At 43.0% G+C, this 23,340-nt stretch overlaps 1 protein-coding gene across 1 annotated transcript; it reads right to left on the bottom strand.

Annotated features, from left to right (window-relative positions):
• Positions 1 to 12,503: 12,503 nt before the first annotated feature.
• Positions 12,504 to 22,799, bottom strand: LOC118562337. Its single transcript, XM_036134645.1, has 6 exons — positions 22,689 to 22,799; positions 20,604 to 20,759; positions 16,269 to 16,334; positions 16,086 to 16,194; positions 15,725 to 15,870; positions 12,504 to 14,569 (listed from the first exon to the last, which is right to left on the bottom strand). The coding sequence occupies exons 1-6, from the start codon at positions 22,716 to 22,718 to the stop codon at positions 14,483 to 14,485; spliced, it is 594 nt and encodes a 197-aa protein (XP_035990538.1). The 5' UTR covers positions 22,719 to 22,799; the 3' UTR covers positions 12,504 to 14,482.
• Positions 22,800 to 23,340: the final 541 nt, after the last annotated feature.

Below are 23,340 nucleotides of genomic sequence, written 5' to 3'. Positions count from 1 at the left end.
AAAATTCACCAAATCTGTCAAGCAGGAGTTTGTACAAGCTTCTTATAGCTACTTCCGGTTAGCAACATGCTAACCGTTAGCCGCTAACATGGTTGTGTTTGGTATCACTGGGTGAGTGTACTCTGTTAGTTTGGTCCAAATCCTGTACTGGCATGAGCCTCAAATAGGGAGAAAAAACGTTGTTTGTAACGTTGCCATGGTAAATCAAAATGGCGGGTGGTACAAAAAATACTTCATGGGATCAGCACACATGTTTTAATATACACACTGTGGGGATTATAATACAAAACTCTTAGTCTCTTACGCCGGGAATCGATCCCACGACCTCTTGCATGGTAAGCCTGCACTCTCCCTCTGAGCTATACTGTAGCTCCATATATGGGCATGCAGTATTGGGACCATAAGGGGTTTGATCCCCCATTAAAAAGCATTGGATGTTTGACACCTCATAGCTTGAAGATGCTTTATGCGACATAGCCCAAATTTCTTGTGGAGCTTTCTCTCTAAAGTAAGAAAAGACTCTGTGAAGCAAAAGTTGGTGAGACCTTCCTAGAGCTACTTCCAGTTAGCAACATGCTAACCGTTAGCCGCTAACATGGTTGTGTTTGGTATCACTGGGTGAGTGTACTCTGTTAGTTTGGTCCAAATCCTGTACTGGGAAGTGCCTCAAATAGGGGTGCCAATACTTAATGTCACCAAACGTGACCAAAGTTCATGGGTCAAATTGGCCTCCTTTAGCAACTCAGCCTCACCACATCTGGGCCCAGAACTCAACATTTGACCAAAATGGTGTGTAGTGCCATTTCCCACATGTGGGTGGTGCTGTATTGGCTAAGTGGGTCGTGTCTGGGCATCATACCAGGTCCTGTTGGAAGCAAAGGCCCAATAGGAAAGCATGTGAAATCCCAAATGGCACAGAAAACTGACACATGGCTGAAAGTCACATGAAAATTTTAAAATGTTAAGAGGAAGTGACTGTGCGAATTTCAGATTTCTACATTAATCACAGCCACTGCAGTGAGCGATGAAAGTTGCCATTGTATCTCAATGGAGCGTCTCCCTCTGGGCCTCAGAGTTTCGTCGTCATGGAAACTCACTCACACACCTGCAGTGGCCAGAATGCCGAAGTGCAGAGACTTTGCTCACAATAAGTCCCATTGGATTATAATGGAGAACTTTGCCCCAAACAACGCTCGATATCTCTTTATCCGTAAATGGTAGAGACGTAATTTTTTCTGCGTTTAGTTCGTAACGGATAGGGAAAGGAGATAAGCTATCGTTTTTTGCTGGAAAAAGTTTAATAAAGGCGTAAAAAATTATGATCTAAATGAGATTTTAATGGATTTTCAGAAATCCTCTTAAAACGGTTCCGAACAAATCGCTGTAGCTCAAAAAGTATAAGAGATATCAAAATACTTCTTTCACCATGAGTATCAGCAGGCTTTTGAGGACCATGAAGCTCATTTTTATGTTTGTACAAAAATCGGTGTAGACACAGCGACGATGTAAAAAAGTGGTTGATGTGGGAAAATGCAGCTCCAAAGCGTTTTTAGGATTTTGCACATTCGCTACTCCCGAACAAATTGTTCCTGCGGAAAAACCGTAACAGTTATCCACAAAATTCCTTTTTTGTGAGTGCCAGAAGGGTTGGGACATTCATGTGTGAAAGTCTCATGCCTGTAAATAAAACGGTTTAGGATTAGTGACGATGCGAAAACATGTGATGTTTTGTTTTTTCAGACGTCATTTTTCAAAACCGCTCCATAGGAAATGAATGGGGGAGGTTTCGGGTTTGTGTCGGTCTGAGGTGATTTGCGAAAAATCTATAAATGCCACACCAATGAGGGTTACATTTCCCGAATCCTGACAAAAATACCTACGTTTTGATGTATAATTTGTCTACATAGAGTGAAAATTGAATGAGTAAGGACAAGTTGTTCGGAGTTTTGAAATTTAAAAAAAAGCTAGAGTGGCCCACTCTAGCGGTTGGAGAATTCCGTCATTGACTTTCATTATAAACGATGATTTCACAGATTTTCGGACATGAGCTTTGAGGAGTAATTGTGAGGAGACGATAACAGATATCCACATCCCGTTTTCACTTTTAAGTAGTTCACAGATATATCTACAAACTGGAAGTTAAACGGTGTTCGTAGGTGAAAGTATGACGACACAGTACAGCGTTGAAAATGGTCTTTTGAAGGCTTTTTTTAGGCTTTCTTTCTACCCGACTCCATTCATTCCTATGGGGTTTTTTGGGGGTGGTTTTTCGCTAATTTTGTTGCCATGGTAACTTGAAACCCCAATCAAAGTAGTAGCACACTATTCCCGACCGAGCCGCACGTTTTGATACCTATGTTGTGGGGGTGCACGCCACGGTTCGGGCCACATTAAGCGTCAAACAATTAAGAATATTAATAACTAGAAAAATTTCTGAAGAAATTTAGCAAGGCGCCTGCCACTTGGTGCATACCGTACCGTCAGAAATAGCAACAGGAAGCCACACTGCGAATTTCAGCTTCCTACGGTCTTCACAGCCCTCGCACCGGCCGTTGAAAGGTGCCATGTTAAGTCAATGGACCTCCTAGGAGCCTCTTGCTAGCAGCGTTGTCATGGAGACTCACTGACAGCTGCAGCCCTCTCTCTGTCTGTAAAGGCAGAAGAACTCTGGCTAAGCAGCAGTTGGTAGGACCTTCCTAAAGCTATTTCCGTTAGCAACATGCTAACGGTTAGCCGCTAGCATGGCTGTGTTCAGTATCACCGGGTGATGTTACTCTGTTAGTTTGGTTGAAATCCTGTACTGAGAAGTGCCTAAAAAGGGAGAAAATGCTAAAATTCACCAAATCTGTCAAGCAGAAGTTTGTACAGGCTTCCTAGAGCTACTTCCGGTTAGCAACATGCTAACCGTTAGCCGCTAACATGGTTGTGTTTGGTATCACTGGGTGAGTGTACTCTGTTAGTTTGGTCCAAATCCTGTACTGGGATGAGCCTTAAATAGGGAGAAAAAACGTTGTTTATAACGTTGCCATGGTAACTGAAAATGGCGGGTGGTACAAAAAAATACTTCATGGGATCAGCACATATGTTTTAATATACACACTGTGGGGATTATAATACAAAAATCTTAGTCTGCCACGCCGGGTTTTGATCCCACGACCTCTTGCATGCAAAGCCTGCACTTTCCATCTGAGCTATACTGTAGCGCCATATAAGGTCATGCAGTATTGGGACCATAAGGGGTTTGGTCCCCCATTGAAAAACATTGGATGTTTGACACCTCATAGCTTGGAGATGCTTTATGCGACGTAGCCCAAATTTCTTGTGGAGCTTTCTCTCTAAAGGAAGAACAGACTCTGTGAAGCAGAAGTTGGTGAGACCTTCCTAAAGCTACTTCCGGTTAGCAACATGCTAACTGTTAGCCGCTAACAACATTGTGTTCAGTATCACCAGGTGATTGTACTCTCTCAGTTTTGTCCAAATCCTGTACTGGGAAGTGCCTCAAATAGGGGTGCCAATACTTAATGTCACCAAACGTGACCAAAGTTCATTGGTCAGATTGGCCTCCTTTAGCAACTCAGCCTCACCACATCTGGGCCCAGAACTCAACATTTGACCAAAATGGTGTGTAGTGCCATTTCCCACAGGTGGGTGGTGCTGTATTGGCCAAGTGGGTCGTGTCTAGGCATCATGCCAGGTCCTGTTAGAAGCAAAGACCCAATAGGAAAGCATGTAAAATCCAAAATGGGACAGTAAACTGACACATGACTGAAAGTCACATGAAAATTTTAAAATGTTAAGAGGAAGTGACTGTGCGAATTTCAGATTTCTACATTAATCACAGCCGCTGCAGCTGGCGTCGAAAGTTGCCATTCTATCTCAATGGAACGTCTCCCACTGGCCCTCAGAGTTCCGTCGTCATGGAAACTCACTGACACAGCTGCAGCGGGCCAGTCTAAAAAAGTGCAGACACTTGGTGTCCAAGTCTGCCTATTGGATTATAATGGAGAACTTTGCCTCGAACAACGCACAATTTCTCCGGAACCGTAAATGGTAGAGACGTAATTTTTTCTGTGTTTATTTCATAACGGATAGGGGAAGAAGACTTGCTATCGGTTTTTGCTGGAAAAAGTTTAATAAAGGCGTAAAAAATTATGATCTAAATGGGATTTTTATGGATTTTCAGAAATCCTCTTAAAACGCTTCCGAACAAATCGCTCTGGCTAAAAAAGTATAAGAGATATCAAAATAATTCTTTCACTATGAGTATCAGCAGGCTTTTGATGACCATGTAGCTCATTTTCATATTTTTACAAAAATCGGTGTAGGCACAGCGACGATGTAAAAAAGTGGATGATGTGGGAAAATGCAGCTCCAAAGCGTTTTCAGGATTTTGCACATTCGCTACTCCCGAACAAATTGTTCCTGCGGAAAAACCGTAACAGTTATCCACAAAATTCCTTTTTTATGAGTGCCAGAAGGGTTGGGACATTCATCTGTGAAAGTCTCATGTCTGTACATAAAACGGTTTAGGAGTAGCGACGATGCGAAAACATGTGATGTTTTGGATTTTTAGACGTCATTTTTCAAAACCGCTCCATAGGAAATGAATGGGGGAGGTTTCGGGTTTGTGTCGGTCTGAGGTGATTTGCGAAAAATCTATAAATGCCACACCAATGAGGGTTACATTTCCCGAAGCCTGACAAAAATACCTACGTTTTGATGTATAATTTGTCTACGTAGAGTGAAAATTGAGCGAGTAAGGTCAAGTTGTTCGGAGTTTTGAAATCTTTGAAAACGCTAGAGTGGCCCACTCTAGCAGTTGGAGAATTCCGTCATTGACTTTCATTGTAAACGATGATTTCGCTGATTTTTGGACATGAGCTTTGAGGAGTAACTGTGAAGAGACGATAAAAGATATCCACATGCCGTTTTCACTTCTGAGTAGGTCACAGATATATCTACAAACTGGAAGTTAAACGGTGTTCGTAGGTGAAAGCATGACGACACAGTACAGTGTTGAAAATGGTCATTTGGAGGCTTTTTTGAGGCTTTCTTTCTACCCGACTCCATTCATTCCTATGGGGTTTTTTTGGGGGTGGTTTTTCGCTAATTTTGTTGCCATGGTAACTCGAAACCCCAATAAACGTAGTAGCACACATCTCGAGACCGAGCCAGACGTTTTGATGTATATATTGTGGGGGTGCACGCTACGGTTCGGGCCGCATTAATCGTGAAGGAAGAAAAATAAAGAATATTAATAAAGAGACGCGTTTAGAGGTGCATAGTAATAGGTGCCTCCATGCATTTGCATTGGAGGCAGTGCTGTGCTTCGCACAGCACTGCCTCCTCATTGCAAATGCTATGGCAGGCGCCTAATAAAGAGACACCTTTAGAGGTGAATAGTAATAGGCCCTGCCCATGCATTTGCATTGGGAGGCAGTGCTGTGCTTCGCACAGCACTGCCTCCTCATTGCACATGCAAGGCAGGCGCCTAATGATATCAGTTTGAGGCGGTGAGGTGGGCAGATTTTAGCCCCATTGGTGCTCTGCATGTGAGGAATAAACAATGGGAAAAATGCCTAAATAAATAGTGTAAAGGGTCCTTTAGAGGGAAGAGGAGGAATAATGGGTCTGAGCTGAAGCCTCTGATGTTACAAGTTCCTTAAAATGAGCCTTAAAAGTCCACACCTAAATTACATTTAACGTAATTATGCTCACCTGAATTAAAGAGCAAGGCAGCATTCCATTGAAGCACGGCTGATTCTGTGTCGTTAAAAACAAAATAGCATGAAACACAGCTACTGACTCTCCTATTGACTTTAATTGGGACATTTTGGTACGAGTGGAAGGACATTAAACGTAGTGATTCACGTATTGAAGGCTGGCCGCTGATAAAAGCACCTGGGTCTGAGGGAACGGAGGAGAGAGGAGCAGTAAGAGCGCTGAGGCACAGAAACACAGAGCATGTAGTTAAAATAATGCAGAATTAATAAAAACCAAACTTATGAAGCAGGTGGCCTAGTATTGGAGTCAGAGCCGTGACTGTGGGAGCTGAGTTTTTTCCACAGGAGATGAGGACTAAACGGAGCAGAGCGTTTCTGTTAGGATTATTATTCATCTGGCACAAGGGACCTTTTTAGTTTATTATTTGCTCTTTGAGTGAAGCGACCACTGAGTTTGGTCTCCATATTCACAAGCATGGAAAAAGTCCTGCAACGTAGGGTTAGCTTGGTGTTTGCTGGCTTTAGCTTTAATTAATAAGCATTTAAGCAAATATTATTGAACTGTGGTTTTAGATTGACACCCTGAGTGTTTTTATTTTAGTGTTTTATGCAGAGAAGCACTTGTTACTTGTCTTTATTTCATTTAAAGGTGCTAAAGCAGATTTATTTTATTCACCTTTTTTATCTTCCTAAATAAAAGGGGGAACATTAACACTTTATACTAGGGTTGTCCAAACTTTTTTAGTGAGGGCCAAATCCAGAAAACTAAACAAAGGGCCACACTAGAGGTGCCATATTGCCACATGAATACTGTGTGTATTTCTAAGTCAGCTATAATGCGAAGAACATTGCAGTCAGTGGGAGCAGTGATGCTGTCCTTTGATTGAAGGATGGCTGACATGTCAGCAGAAAGTTTGGTGGTTGAGACACGAAGGACTTCACAGAGATGCTGTCAGTCATTCTGCTTCTCAGTCTGCTTTTGTTCTGATTTAACAGAGAAAATCTTTGTTCACATCTGGATGTTCAGCCCAACAGGCTCATCATTGTTTCTGCGTGGCGTCTCATCAGAGGAAACTTGGCATTATCCATACTCTGAAAGAATTCAGGGAGGGAGAGAAGCTGATGTTGACTCTGCAGAGAATCATCACATTGCATTTCAATCAGTTCTAACTGCAGACTCTCTTCCACTTCTTCTGCATCCACCAGGAAGGAGGTGGAGAACAGCTGGATTTGTTTTTCAATGACAGAAAAGTCTTGGAGACGCTGGTTGAATTCTGTCAGCAGAGATGCAATCACAGACACATATTTCTCCTTTTTAGCAGAAAGGTCGGCCTTTGGAAAAGCAGACGTGATTTCAGACAGAGCAGGGAAGTGTGCAGCATTAAAGCCTCGTAGTTGTGTCTCAAAGAGGCGGAGCTTTACCCAGAAGGCTTTCAGGTGTGCATACAGGTGTGGCAGCAGCTGTTCTTTGCCTTGTAGCTTCTTGTTCAGTGTATTCAGACGATGCGTAAGATCAACTAAAGATGCCAGGTCTGCCAGCCACAGAGGGTCACTTAGTTCATGAAGAGGTCGGCCCTTCTCTTTTAAAACCTGCTCCATTTCTGATCTCAGCCAATCAGAGCGCTGCAGCACAGAGCACGTGAATTTCCCACAGCGACACTAAATCCACTGCAGGTTGTAATGTTTCATCATCATCATCATCATCATCATCAGAGCCCAGGTGTCTGTCTGCTCTCAGCTCTTCTTTCTTTCTCTGGATTTTTACAAGAAGTGGACGTGTCCAAATGTTGGACTGGTCCTTTCTCAGTGGAGAACAATGTGTGTCTGAGAGACATGTAATGTCCATGTTTGCTGCTGAAAGAGACTGATGGTCTGACCCCCCTCCTCCTTTCAGGGTGGAGCCTGCTGGAGTCCGATGGTTGACACCAGGTCTGAGGAAGTGTAAGTGTGTTTTTCATTTGATTCATGACAACAAAGCAGCTCACATTCAACCATCTTCAAACTGTCCATCACTCATTCAGGAGTCATCATCAAAGTGTCAATAAATGATCAATAACTGCAGCTGGATTGTCTTTGTTCTCTCCATCAGATTCCTGTCAACTCACAATCGACACAAACACAGTGAGCAGAAAACTCAAACTGTCTAAAGACAACAGGAAGGTGACACTAATGATGGAGGAGCTTCAGTCATATCCTGATCATCCAGACAGATTTGATTACTGGCCTCAGCTGCTGTGTAGAACTGGTCTGACTGGTCGCTGTTACTGGGAGGTCGAATGGAGAGGAGAGGTTTTTATATCAGTGAGTTACAGAAGAATCAGGAGGAAAGGAGGCAGTGAAGACTGTTGGTTTGGATTTAATGATCATTCCTGGAGTCTGATCTGCTCTGATGGTGGTTACTCTGTCTGTCACAATAACAGAGGAACATCTATCTCCTCCTCCGTCTCCAACAGAGTAGCAGTGTATGTGGACTGTCCTGCTGGTATTCTGTCCTTCTACAGAGTCTCCTCTGACTCACTGATCCACCTCCACACCTTCAACACCACATTCACTGAACCTCTGCTTCCTGGCTTTGGGGTCTGGTCCAGTTCTGGTTCCTCAGTGTTTCTGTGCTGATTGAGTCTAAAGAGTCTCCTCCTGTCAGAGAAAGCCTCTCCCTGTTGAACAGATAGTTCAGTCTGTTCATGTCTGTCTCTTTCACTCAGAAACACGTTTTCACATTCATGGATTCAATCTGTTTCTTTGTGAAACTCTTCTAAATGATTCCTTGGAAACTTCTTCCTCTTCCAGTCCTTTAAAGATGGAAGCTGGGATTATTCCAGGATCCACATGTTGTTTTTCTGCCTGTTTCCAGTCAAAGCTTCACTCTGAATATCAGCATGTTGACTTTCTCTCTTGGTTTTTTACTTTCATTCATCAGTCAGATTTCATTGAAATGTTGGCCAGTTTTTCTCAATCTCTGGACATTATCTGTTTCTGTCGGCTCCTATTTTTCTAAACACTTTTTACATTCACGTGTTAAATCTTCCTTTTGTATATTTGCTGCAGTTCTACTTCATGTGTTTTAATGTGAAATAAACAGATTTTCTTCTTCTGTGTTTGATTCATTTGCTGCTCATTCTCTTCTGTTCCTCTGATCAATTTTCAATTTTTCAATAAAACTCTGATGCTTGTTTCAATAAAACAGATTTTTTTTTATCAACACTGACTTTCAAAAAGTCCTAATTTACAGTAAAACATTTCCATCTCTTTGACATGTTTTTAAATCGACTTTCTGGACTTTTAGTTTTACACAGGAAACGTGTGAACGCGCACACAGAGCCGCAGCGTGCACGGCGTCCTGCTGCTCCTCTTAAAGGGACAGTCCCACATTTTCAGCTTCAGGTTCCTGTTCCAACGGTGTCCAGCTCCAGTCCTGGAGGGCCGGTGTCCTGAAACTTTTAGAGGTTCTCTGGTCCATCACGCCTGAATCAAATGGAACAATCAGCTCCTCAGTCTGCAGTCAGGTTCTCCAGAGTCCTGATAATTACCGGATTATTTGACTCAGGCGTGTCGGACCAGGGACACAAATAAAAGTTACAGGACACCGGTGCTGTGCTCAGTTTAGTTCCCCTGTGTCGGGAGCGCGCATTGCAGCCAGACAGGCGGGTTTTCGCGGCGCTTCTGATCGATTTCTCGTCCACCAGGGGGCGTCACAGGGTTCAGTCCTTGGTTCCTCAAACTGAAGTCACTGGCCGCCATCTTGCTACTCCCTACTCTCACAGAATCCCATAGGATTTGGTTGCAACAACAAGCAGTTTTCTGGCTGTGTGAAAAGGTTTCATAGGTAATTCTGCAGTCAGTGGATGTACTAACACTATAAACTACTAGGAAATTAGGTGCTGAAATATTTTACATGTTATTTATAATAAATATATATGTATATATATGTGTGTGTATATATATATATATATATATATATATATATATATATATATATATATATATATATATATATATATATATGTATGTATGTATACACATATGTAAATATATGTTTTTGTATATTGTTATTTATATATTTATAAATGTTAAATATATATATTTAAATTAATAAAATGCAAAATATTTCAGCACATGACTTTCTCAGTACTTGATAGTTTTAGGACATAACATAAAAGTATATGGCATTTGACATTTTAAAAGTTTTAAGCCCCCCTGAACATTATTCGATGCTGTAGCGCACATATTCCCTAGTTACTGGAGGAAAATAGGGAGTACCAATATGGCGGCTGGTGGCTTCACAGTGACTCATTCTAACAGCGGCTATTAGCACTCCAGTGTATAATAGAGATCAGTGATCTGAACGTGTTGATTCTAATTTGCATCTTTATGCTGATGAGGTTTTTACTGTTGAGCTCCGACAGCAGAAATAAATACTTTGATGACCTTTAACCCCCAGGTGGAGAAACTGGACGTAGCTGAGGCTAAAGATATTTTTGTTGTAACAAGTTTTCATTCTTTAATGTAAAATCAGCTTAAAGCTGCAACATTTTATCTGGACTGGATTACAGAGATGTTTTCTAAATGAAAGCTTCTTATCTTTTTTAGCAATAATTTTCTGACCAACTCTGCTGAAAATGCTTTTAAAGGCTTTTTGACATTTGGCAGATTTTTATTTCCAGTCGCTTTGACACTTCAGTGCCCGGTTAGGAACATTTCTCAACAATTCAGGTTGCAATTTATGTTACAGTCCTGCAAAGTGAAACAAAAAAAATCAACTATTTCATGTTCTGTTGACTGACGGAGGTAAAAAATGCTTTCAAGCGGGCACTGTGCCATCGTTGCTCTGGGATATCAAGGTCTCATTTCTTTATTTCACATTTGGTCTGGACTCTGAAGACATTTAGGAAGCATAGGTAACCGCCCAGTTAAAAGAGATCTCAGATTTTATTTTTAAAAAGACACCTTTGCAACATTGACATTAAATCAAACTCTTCGGCTTCTCTTCGCCTTTTCTCCACCCAGCAGTGAGTTTTCAGGATGTTAAATTCATGCTTTTTTTAAGCTTTCAGCACAAAGTCCTTCAATTATAAACCGCTTTCCTGAAAACTGATGAAACTCCAAAAGAACTTTTCTTATTGACAGAAAAGATGTTGGTTTCACATCAAAGATTAGCATGAAATAAGAAATGACAGCTATTTGTCCATTGAGGCACAACCAGCTGAAACGAGGACAGCTGAACTGCACTGAAGCTTTGACGGTGGAGTCTTTTCCTCAGCCTGGCTGAAGGGAGGGAAGTGGTTGCATGAAGTCAGACAAGATACAGGACAGGCAAGGACTGGCAACAAGGTTTTAACCTGGGTGTACTGTTTATTCAGAGTTGTTTTAAAAGTTGAGATTTGACTCTCACACTGCAACTTTAAGATGTAAGCTGCTGATGTCTTCATGGAGGACTCAGCTCATCTCCAGGTTCCTCACATCTCTGAGGTTTCCTCCTGGAGGACGGTCCTCACTGGGAGCTCCATCACTGCTGCCTTCAGCACATCAAACCTCACTGCACAGAAAAGCTCCTCATTTTCTCCATTAATGGACTTTGTTGCTTTCAGCTGCATTTTCCTTCAGACCATTAAAACAGTTTTTATTCTGCAGAATGACTGGAAACTGAGACACTTGTTGTCTTTCAGAGCCCATCTGGGCCGGGACCCTTCAGGAAGCTTTTATTAGACTTATATGGTTACAGTGAACCCTCGTTTCTCACGGGGGTTACGTTCCTAAAAGAACCCGTGATATGAAGTAGTAACCTTTATTTATTTTACAATTATTATACAATGAAACCAAAGAATAAAACCTTTTTACAGGCCCAAGCATTTGTGTAACAGATAAAAGTAGCTACTGTATAAATGTTTTTCTTTACAAATACCTAATGCACTGTAAAATAATAATTTTAATCATCAATACGAACTGAAGACTTCAAATTGCGGAGATCAGCATCGCTCCACTGTGACCCGAGTCATTGGATTAGAACGGGAGAAAATTAAAAATGATTATGAATAAAATAGAAAGTCCAGCAGGACAAATAGTGACTCCCGTGTGTTTCACTGCTCTTCTGACTGAGCCGCTGCATCCTGACTCCGCTCTGTAGCGTTTTTTCTTCTAAAGCCGCGGTGCAGGTGAGTTTTTAGGGAGAAAAACAAAGTTATCGGTAGTTGTTGTCGCTCTTTTTTCTTCTGGGCAAAAAGATTCTTATAAACCGACATGCCACCATGGATTATGTCTGAGAACCGTAATGAATGACTCATCAAAGGCTCCCATTCCTGAGCTGCTCGCTGAAGTTCAGCGGCCATTCTCAGCATTGTTGCTAAGCAACCAAGTGTTAGTCCATCCTCCTCATCTTCATCCACACTTGTGTCCTCTTCTTCTTCTTCTCTCGTTGTCGCTTGGTGGCTTTGTCACTTCTGCCAGGTCTGCATCAATCAGGACATTAATGTCATCCAGAGTCATGTCAGTAAAGCCGTCTCCTCCAAGCTGTTTAGATTCACAGCTGGATCTACCGCAGACTGATGGATCTACGGCAGACTGATGGATCTACGGCAGACTGATGGATCTACGGCAGAGTGATGGATCTACGGCAGACTGATGGATCTACGGCAGACTGGTGGATCCACGGCAGACTGATGGATCTACGGCAGACTGATGGATCTACGGCAGACTGATGGATCTACGGCAGACTGGTGGATCTACGGCAGACTGATGGATCTACGGCAGACTGATGGATCTACGGCAGACTGGTGGATCTACGGCAGACTGATGGATCTACGGCAGACTGATGGATCTACGGCAGAGTGACGGATCTAGGGCAGACTGATGGATCTACGGCAGACTGATGGATCTACGGCAGAGTGACGGATCTACGGCAGAGTGACGGATCTACGGCAGACTGGTGGATCCACGGCAGACTGATGGATCCACCGCAGACTGATGGATCTACGGCAGACTGATGGATCTACGGCAGACTGGTGGATCCACGGCAGACTGATGGATCTACGGCAGACTGATGGATCTACGGCAGACTGGTGGATCCACCGCAGACTGGTGGATCCACCGCAGACTGATGGATCTACGGCAGAGTGATGGATCTACGGCAGACTGATGGATCTACGGCAGACTGGTGGATCCACGGCAGACTGATGGATCTACGGCAGACTGGTGGATCTACGGCAGAGTGACGGATCTAGGGCAGACTGATGGATCTACGGCAGACTGGTGGATCCACGGCAGACTGATGGATCTACGGCAGACTGATGGATCTACGGCAGACTGATGGATCTACGGCAGAGTGACGGATCTACGGCAGAGTGACGGATCTAGGGCAGACTGGTGGATCTACGGCAGAGTGATGGATCTACGGCAGACTGATGGATCCACGGCAGACTGGTGGATCTACGGCAGACTGATGGATCTACGGCAGACTGATGGATCTACGGCAGACTGATGGATCTACGGCAGACTGATGGATCTACGGCAGACTGGTGGATCTACGGCAGAGTGACGGATCTAGGGCAGACTGGTGGATCTACGGCAGACTGGTGGATCAACGGCAGACTGATGGATCTACGGCAGACTGATGGATCTACGGCAGACTGATGGATCTACGGCAGACTGGTGGATCCACGGCAGAGTGATGGATCTACGGCAGACTGATGGATCTACGGCAGACTGGTGGATCCACGGCAGACTGATGGATCTACGGCAGACTGGTGGATCTACGGCAGACTGATGGATCCACGGCAGAGTGACGGATCTACGGCAGACTGGTGGATCTACGGCAGACTGATGGATCTACGGCAGACTGATGGATCTACGGCAGATTGATGGATCTACGGCAGACTGGTGGATCTACAGCAGACTGATGGATCTCGTCCAGCGAGCCTCCGGTTGGTTTTAGAGAAACTTGAAATTGCAAGAGAATTTGCAAACTTAAATTTGGCTGTTTTACGTACGTGTAGATATTAAACTGCAACGTTATTGACACACAGGTAGAGAAGAAGCGGAGAGACTGTTTAGCCAATCAGAATGCAGAACACAGCAGCGAGACCGTGAAAGGTGAACCGTGATGTAGCGAGGGTTCACTGTATTACAGGTGAGTAAAGGACCCAGGTGCAAAGGTGAGGTCTTTATCTGAGCCTTCATCACATGTCAGCAGCTCTAACCATGAAAAACACACCTTGGAGAACTCTGTAAGCGGTACCTGCTTAGAACCCACATGCATTGGTCCATCCATGTTTGGTTAGATCAGCGAAGGTCAAGCAAGGCGAGGCTTTCTACCATCTCTGACAGAAACGTCTAAATTCACAGTTCTCCACAGTGAGGAGGAGGAACGTGAGAACTTTAATCATCTGGTTTGCAGGCTTCTTCTCAGAGGAACCAGGAGGAGAACCTGGCCAGGATCATGGTTCTGGGAACAGATGGTTTCCTGGACATGATGGCTCTGGACTCTGATGAGACCGGATGACCCGTCAGAACACAATGATTCAGGTTAAAGTGAGACTTTGCAGCAGAACCGTTAAACGTTCCACAAAGTGTTCTAGGAGGTAAAGTTAGAGCAGATTGCACATTAGAGATGAACCATTGCTGGTTAATAAAGTGAAACATGAACTTCTAAATGCTGGTTAGTGTTAACGGGTCGGCCTCCACAGAACCGATCCAATAAATGCGTCTCAGAACAACGATCCGTCACCAGCAGCTTCATTTCTACAGTAAAGTTCTGGAGGGCAGCGCTAGGACTTAGCCACTCTGCTGCGCAGGCGCCGTTTGATGACGTCATGGTCGCTCTGGCCCTCGCCGTCCGTCTCCTGGTTGATCATCTGCAGATCAAAGGAAAGGCGTCAACGTTGGCAGGAGGCTAAACATCTGAGGTTTAAAGGTCTTCAGCCATCAGAACGTCACTTAGAACCAGACCCAGTCAGAGCTAAAGAGGCAGAACCGCTGGGTTCTAGCAGCAGCTGGGAGGAACCAGAACCAGAACCGATGGGTTCTAGCAGCAGCTGGGAGGAACCAGAACCAGAACCGATGGGTTCTAGCAGCAGCTGGGAGGAACCAGAACAAGAACCGCTGGGTTCTAGCAGCAGCTGGGAGGAACCAGAACCAGAACCGCTGGGTTCTAGCAGTAGCAGCTTGGAGGAACCAGAACCAGAACCGCTGGGTTCTAGCAGCAGCTGGGAGGAACCAGAACCAGCAGGGCAGAGTCTCAGGTCCACGGCTGTGATCACTCTGCAGGGATTCAGTTCCTTCAGGCTGAGATTGGGTTGATTACTTCTGGCAGGACACCAGGGGGGTCCAACACGCGGCCCGGGGGCCATTTCTGGTCCTCTGGTTCATTTTAAACGGCCCACGACCTCAACAATAAGATAATAGAACAAGTTTGGCCCAGTTTATGAATACTGAGGATTATTAGGGAGAAAACTGACTTTTAAAAACATGCAGACTTCTAAAAAATGAAATTTAAAACACAGTGTTTGTCTTTTAGTGACCCAGATTTACCTTTTATTTTAATTTGACAGTCTAACATAAATCTAGTGTCTTGTGAAAAGCAGACGTGGGGTCAGCCACTCATTAAACTTGTTCCATATCCATTTATTTGATTGCTAAAAACAATTATAATTCTATTTTATTTAACTTTAATATAAATAGAACACATTTCTGTGTTCAGAGGTTACTTTGACCCTGACCAGTTGGTTCTGGGTGGGTTAAATCCTGCATGTCGGGGCTATAAAGAACTTTACTACAGGCAGCAGCTATCAGCCATCAGATCAAACGTCATTTATTGAATTAATTTTAGTTATTTAATTTAGCTGATGGTCAGTCAGAGAACAGGTCTGGACCCTCAGCAGATCCACCAGAGGAGGAAAGAAGAACTGATGATGAACTAACAGGTCTAATAAAACCGGCCTGGTTGACTCAGGTCTGGGTTCTGCTGGTTCTCCTGCAGCTTGCTGAGGTTGTCGGTTCAGGGCTCTTACCGGGTGGGGGGGCATGTCCATGGGGCAGGAGATTTCAGGTCTGTAGAGTTTCTTTCTGCCCCTCTTGGCCCTCAGGCTGAGGGAGGAAGAGGCGGCTGCTGAGTCTGGGTCCAGACGGCCGCTGACCAGGCTCATCATCTTCTTGGCTGCAGGAACACGGGTCGCCCAGCGTGAAGCAAACAGAACCAGAGGCAATAATCACTGATGACAGCTGGTTCTGCCTCATAACCACACAGAGAATTAACTTCTTAATCTGGATGGCATTAAATTAGCCTCTGGTAATAAAGTAAAACCCGTTTCTGACTCTGGTGAGCTTCAGCCCACCGGTCCTGGTTCTGGGTTCTTGTCGCACGTTTCTGACCTGTGGAGCCCAGCAGAGTCGGGGAGCTCTGCAGGAAGTCTCCGATCTTCTGCAGCGTGCCGTCCTTCCTGCTGCTGTGGGAGTCAAACCGACAACCTGAGGAAGAGCTCTGACCACAGAAGTACAACAGATCAGCTCTTTGTCTCCAGGTGACCAGTTCAGCTGTTTGGTTCTGGCCGGTACCTCTGCTTTCTTTGGAGTGAGCTTGGTTCTGGTGTTCCTTCGGTTCTCAGTCCCCACTTCCTCCTGCTGACACAGAAACGGACCATGAGCAAGGCATCATGATTCACAGGGACAGGTGGGCTCTTTTAATAAATTCATGAACTTGAAGAGAAGTTGTCACTCCTTATTCTATGTGTGCAGAGTTTGCTGTAAAAAGATCATCAGTGCTCGAATTCATCCTTTTTATCTATTGTCCTGATATCAGCTCTAGAGCCGATATTTACCAGACAATAACAGACTTATTTATTAAATAACTTTAAAACGGTGTGTAATTACACAACACTGAAGTTTGTAAAGCTGCTGATATTAAACTTTTAGTCTTTTGTACAGTGGCTAAACTTGGTGAAAAAGCAACACAGCTCATCACCCTGAATGCACCGTCCCCACTGTCAAACATGGTGGTGGCAGCATCATGGTTTGGGCCTGCTCTTCTTCAGCAGGGACATGGAGGATGTTTAAAATTGATGGGAGGATGGATGGAGCCAAAAACAGGACAATTCTGGAAGAAAACCTGTTGGAGTCTGAAGAAGACCTGAGACTGGGATGGAGATTTGTCTTCCAACAAGAAAATGATCCAAAACATAAAGAAAATCTACAATGGAATGGTTCACAAATAAACATATCCAGGTGTTAGAATGGCCTAGTCAAAGTCCAGACCTCAATTCAATCCAGAATCAGACATACTTTAATAATCCCAGAGGGAAATTACTAAAGAATCTGTGGAAAGAACTGAAAACTGTTCACAAATGCTCTTCATCTAACCTCACTGAGCTCTATCAGCTTTGCAAGGAGGAATGGGCAAAAATACGCCAAGTGACCTGCAGCTGTAATCGCAGCAAAATGCGGCGCTGCAAAGTATTAACTCAAGGGGGCTGATTAGTTTTGCACACCCATTTTTTCAGTTTTTTATTAGTTAAAGTTTGAAATATCCAATAAATTTCATTCCACTTCATGATTGAGTCCCACTTGTTGATGATTCTTCACAAAAAATCCATTTATAGTGATGATCCATTTAGTTATAAAGTCAATTTAGGAGAGAAATCAAAGTTTTCCTCCAGACGTCAGAACCCGTCAGGACGGCGTAGGAAGCCTGGACCGGCGCCGGTACCGGCAGACCGGCTGAACCCAGTCGGTTCAACAGCCTGGGCCTTAATGGACAGAACCGGATGGTTTCTCTGCTGCTGGAGGCGTTTAACTAACGACTGATGGTGATCAGGAGATGGAAACACCAAACATGGCAGATGATGATGGAGACTGATGGTGAAATGGTTCTGAGGGGTTCTGGATGGGAACGTGGTTCTAACTAGAGAAAAGCAAACGGTACCTTATGTGTTGTTGCTCGTTTACTCCTCCTGAAGATGTGAGACTTAAAAACAACAAGAATTTGGTTAAAAGCAGCTTTAATCTGGTCATTTTCTGCAGATTAAATGTTAACTTTGAATCCGAGTATTTCTCTTCTACTCCAGTAAAAACCAGAAACTAAAGACCAGAGCTGAGAACATGAGCAGAAACGTCCTCAAACGGATCAGAACCGAACCTCCTCCAGCTTCAGTGTTAAATGAAGAGTTAAACATTAAATAATTTCACCTGATGGACCTAAATATGGACCCACTGAGACCATAAAGTCCAACAGACATGTGTTGGGTCCAGATTTATTCACATGTAGAGCTAAATGAGGACTGGAGTCGGTTTAGGAACCAGTTCAGTTCCTTGGTGGATTCAGGGAAGAGTTTCTGACCAGGCTGCCTGAAATGTTTGGTTACATCCTGAGAATGAAACTGATTTTAAGCTCTGAATACAGAGCTTCAGGTGTCAAAGGTCACCTCCGTTCCAGGTTCTGAACTCTTAAACATTTCCTACAGGTCAAAGGTCACGTCCTACAACAGAAACAGCAAAGCAACCAGAGCTTCTAATGATCTATATTCTAGGAAGGTAAACCCTAAACTCTGAGTACAATAAACTCTCAGGAATGTAGAGTTTATATTTAGTATTGTCAGGATTTCTCAACATGCTAAATCTACGTCAGAAACCTCGCCATGTTTACGTTTTACTTTTCCAGACATTAGCAAAGAGAAGATAAACCTTGAAGTGGAGACTAGTACCGACAGGCTGGAGCTTCAGAACCAGAAAAGCCCAACAGAACCGCGCAGTAAGTCGAGTAAAGGCCTAAAAGCTTAAAGCCACAGGAATGTAGCAGTGGAGTAAAAGCTGACCTGTTTTCACTCTAAGCCAGAGTTTCTGGACTTTTCTGGCAGACACACGCTGGACATCTGAGGATGGCTGCAGCTAACATCTCCCTAAAATAGAAATGCAAACATGCGTTTCTATTCTATCCCAGTGTCTCCTGGACCCAGATCCCAACAGAACCAGGGATCTGTTCAGAACCGGCCCTCCAGGCTCTGAGGCTGGAAGGAGGGGCGCAGCGCTGACGCAGTGTGAGTCGAGCTAACAGCAGCTAGCGTGTTAGCTATGTAGACCGTTGATGTCGCTCGCTAACATCGATACATTTAAACCAAACGATGCTCAGCCTGACGGCCCACTGGGTGGAGTCTGCCTCGTCTGATGTGCCGTCCTTCATGAACTCATTTCCATCAACAGAGTAAGTAGACCTTGGATTACATTTGGTGCAGAAAGTTTACTTTTAGCAGCTCATTTTGCCCCAAACACATGAAGAGTGTTAAATCTATTGGCTGGTTTGCTGCTAAAGGCCAAAGAGAATAAAGAAAAACCTGATTGAAGAGAATCTCCATCAGGAAAAGGAAGCGTTGAAGGATAAATAAATAAAGACACTTTGCTGTGTTACATCAAGCTTTATCAGATAAAAACGCTTTTCAAAGACTTAACAGCGCTGGAACTAAAGCTGTGACAGACTGGAGCCTAGAAGCCTAGAAAGCAGCTTCCTGTGAGCCGTCCTGAACATTTAGACGAGCCTGAAGGAGATCCAGCAACGGCTCACCTGTCAGAAACCACAGGTACAGTTCACCTGGTGGACACCTGGACAGCCATGACAGCTTAACCTCAGAGGTCTCCATCTCAGCAGGTCTCTCCCCAGGATAAATAAAGGTTTAATAAAAAACACTAAATAACTGACAGGCAGCTAATGTGGTCCAGTTATTGGTACAATTATCAGCTGCATGTCGGCATCTGGAAGGAAAAGCAACTGGTGCTGCTCGTCTTTCTCCCAACAGCTCAGAGAGACGCTCAGACGGATCCGTTTGTTCTCTTAAGAAATAATTAATTTTTTTAGGAACATTTTAATTTAAAATTATTTCTTAATTTAACAGCAGCTTCTTTTTATTCTGAAGTACAAAACTACAGAATTACAGGAGTTTGGCATCTGTGTGTGCAAACTAACCTGGTTTCTTGTTAGAATTATTTTTATTACTCTCTACATGTTTTATTTTATTTACCATATTCATTGCAGTTATCACATATTTACTCATTACTATTAAAAAATGTTTTAAGGTTTGAGTTTATTCAGGTATTAAATGTTTTTCAGATGACTAAACTTTCTCTTCTATGTTACAGAGCAAGGCTTTGTGAAGAGAAAAGGTCTCCTGATAAATGTTTTTGTGTGATTTATTGCACCTCACCATCTGTGGTTACTCCTTTCCCTGCGAACTGAACTGCTAGTTTATGAGGTCAAAGGTCACATTGCAGTTTGCTTGCCTGAGAAAATAAAAAGCAAGCAAACAGCAGGTGTACTTCAGAACAGATAGGGGGTTTGTAACTGAGCGTGTCCCTGTGTCGTTCTCCTTGCTAGAGAAGATCTAACGTCTGTTGTCTTTCTTCTTTGTGTTTAATGAATGTTTTAGGCGCTTAAACCTGACATTTCTAATTTCTAAAATCTAACGTCTGTTGTCTTTCTTCTTTGTGTTTAATGAATGTTTTAGGCGCTTAAACCTGAAATTTTAATTTCTAAAAGCGGTCCTGGTTGGACCTCGCCTGTTGAAGTAACTAATCTGAATGAACCATCTTCAGATAAATGAAGCCGTTGGCGTTTCACCTAAAAAGCAGATTACAGGTTCAAAGGTCAACAGGCCGACCGCGTTTCCTCAACCAGAACAACAGGATGTTAGGCTTTAATAATCTGTGGAGGTTCATCTTCTGAACCACAGCTTCCTAACAGAAACGTATCAAAGGTCCGCCGTTGTGTTGAAACGACATTTCTGCTGAATAAATCCTGTAATTAAACCACATTAACGGGTTTTATAACCAGTGTTTTTTCTGCAGGGCCTCTGGAAGCAGCAGAGGCTTTAAGCTCCTCCTCTGAATCACATCCAGAGAGACGCTGACCTGAACACAGCGCTTCCCCTGCAGGGCAGCCTCTGACGCACCTGGTTCTGCTGACACCAGGTCCAGATGTTCACAGCAGCTGCACTGGGTTGATTCACATGTTCTGTCCACAGCGAGCGGCTCAGGATTTCCTCCAGACTGAAGCAGCAGCTGAAACTAGTCAGAAAAGGAGGAATAAAAGCAGCAGATCCAGTAAAGGTCGCCGTATGGAGGCTAAAAGCAGGGAGACGTCTCAGAGAACCCAGCAGACACACGGGTCCGGTTCTGACCCGGTCCAAGCTGTTCTGTGTTGTCCTCAGAGCGGGCCTCCCTGACGCTGAACATTTGCAGACCCTCGCTGCGTAACTCAGAGGTTTTCAAAGGTTAGGAGCAACCTGGGCCTCAGAGGGACGATTGTTCTGCAGCCGTGGCATCAGAACATCTTGGAGTTCTGAGGAAGGATGGACCTCCTCTCTCTCCTGGGAGGAGAACCAGGCTTCCTCCACCTCAGCTGCAGCTTCTCTGTCATCCTGGATGAACACATCACCTTCCTGCATTTGATCTCATGCTGTCCCTTTAGACGCCATGAAGCGCGGCTAACACCAGGCCTGAATCAGTCACCAGCTGGACGGCAATATTTCACACTCATCATGTAACAGAGGCTGAAGTTGTTAAAATAAATGAAATAATCACTCAGCCAAAGTGGTTCCTGCTTTACACTTTCAGGTCAGAGCCACAGATGTTAGCCTGAACAGGAACTAGGATCTTACTTTAATCCTGGCTGCAATAAATACCATAAAATCATCTAAAGTCCTCAGCAGTAGCTCCTCTAACTGGACCAGACATCCTGGGTCAGCCACCAGAACCTGAGGACGTTTAAATGTTAATTATAGTTTTAAACCAGAACCTGAGGACGTTTAAATGTTAATTCTAGTTTTAAACCAGAACCTGAGGACGTTTAAATGTTAATTATAGTTTTAAACCAGAACCTGAGGACATTTAAATGTTAATTATAGTTTTAAACCACAACCTGAGGACGTTTAAATGTTAATTATAGTTTTAAACCACAACCTGAGGACGTTTAAATGTTAATTCTAGTTTTAAACCAGAACCTGAGGACGTTTAAATATTAATTATAGTTTTAAACCAGAAACTGAGGACGTTTAAATGTTAATTATAGTTTTAAACCACAACCTGAGGACGTTTAAATGTTAATTATAGTTTTAAACCAGAACCTGAGGACGTTTAAATATTAATTATAGTTTTAAACCAGAACCTGAGGACGTTTAAATGTTAATTATAGTTTTAAACCAGAACCTGAGGACGTTTAAATATTAATTATAGTTTTAAACCAGAACCTGAGGACGTTTAGATGTTAATTATAGTTTTAAACCAGAACCCGGGGTCGTTTAAATGTTAATTATAGTTTTAAACCAGAACCTGAGGCATTTAAATGTTAATTATAGTTTTAAACCAGAACCTGGGGTCGTTTAAAATGTTAATTCCAGTTTTAAACCAGAACCTGAGGACGTTTAAATGTTAATTATAGTTTTAAACCAGAACCTGAGGATGTTTAAATGTTAATTATAGTTTTAAACCAGAACCTGAGGGCGTTTAAATGTTAATAATAGTTTTAAACAACAACCTGAGGACATTTAAATGTTAATTCTAGTTTTAAACAAGAACCTGAGGACGTTTAAATGTTTATATATTAATCTCTTTCTCTTTTTATACATTTACCCAAATCAACTGTACAGTATTTATCCTCTTTTTAATCTTAAATCAATGAACGTGAACCATTCAAATTGACAAAGTATCACATAGAGCTATAAATTTAATTTTTAAACAGCCCACACACACAAAATGGTGTATATGAATTATTTTAAATCAAATTTCAATCATGTTTGTTAATCATTCATTAAATTACTGTCTCTCAATAACTCAAAAGCACACTGTTGCTTGTTTTAGCTCATTAAACCAGCTCGCTTAACTATATAGCATTAGTTGGCATATAGTAATAGTACAAATCACATGCAGCAACAGCTCAATTAACACAGATAATTTACACAAAAGACAATTTTTTACATCCTCAATTCACTCATATACCTTCATCTGTCTCCAGCTGGTTTTAAACATCGTCTCCAAGCATAACAATATAACAAAGATACTTTCTCCATGAAATCAGTGAGCAATCAGCCAGAATCAGCAGTAGTTAGCATGCTATGCTAAGCGCTAATCATCATTACTCACCGCAGTTTTCACTCGACAAAACACAACAACACGGTGATGTCCCGCAACCAGAAACCCTCCTGGCAGGTGCAGATAATCTCCTAGGATCAATAACTCAAGATATAACACAGTTTTAATCAGTATTTACTTAGTAACTAGTTATATTGACGCCTCCTGTTCTAACTCTCTCTAAACTGCAGTAACGGCATCAGCGCAAAGAGAAAAAAGACAAAAGAAGAAGCGCGTAGAGCTTGTAGTTGTGAATACGCTCCCTGCTGGCAGAAATATGGAACTACAACAGAAACAAACTATTGAATATTACAAATAATACAGAATTAATATTCTGCCTTTTTTAGATCACAAGGGAAGTGAGGAAAGCTTTTCCAAATATTCCAGCCATCAGCTTTTCTACATCAAAAAGAACCTGGAAAAGGAAAGAGTTGCTCTGGGTGAACAAATACTGACGGCATCAGGTAGGACCAGGCAGGGATTTTAGGGCTAAATATTGCCATGTAGAGCTAATATATAG

Source organism: Fundulus heteroclitus, unplaced genomic scaffold, assembly GCF_011125445.2.
Source record: "Fundulus heteroclitus isolate FHET01 unplaced genomic scaffold, MU-UCD_Fhet_4.1 scaffold_871, whole genome shotgun sequence".
NCBI lineage: Eukaryota > Metazoa > Chordata > Actinopteri > Cyprinodontiformes > Fundulidae > Fundulus > Fundulus heteroclitus.
Note: the sequence above shows the minus strand (reverse complement) of the source record. Positions and strands in the feature narration are given on the sequence as shown.

Coding starts and splice junctions, on each gene's coding strand:
- LOC118562337 (XM_036134645.1), bottom strand. CDS start 22,718: ATGTTTAAAACCAGCTGGAGACAGATGAAG. Junction 20,760..22,688: donor CCAGCTGGAGACAGATGAAG/GTATATGAGTGA, acceptor TTTTCTGACTAG/TTTCAGCTGCTGCTTCAGTC. Junction 15,871..16,085: donor GACTCTGCTGGGCTCCACAG/GTCAGAAACGTG, acceptor GTGTTCCTGCAG/CCAAGAAGATGATGAGCCTG.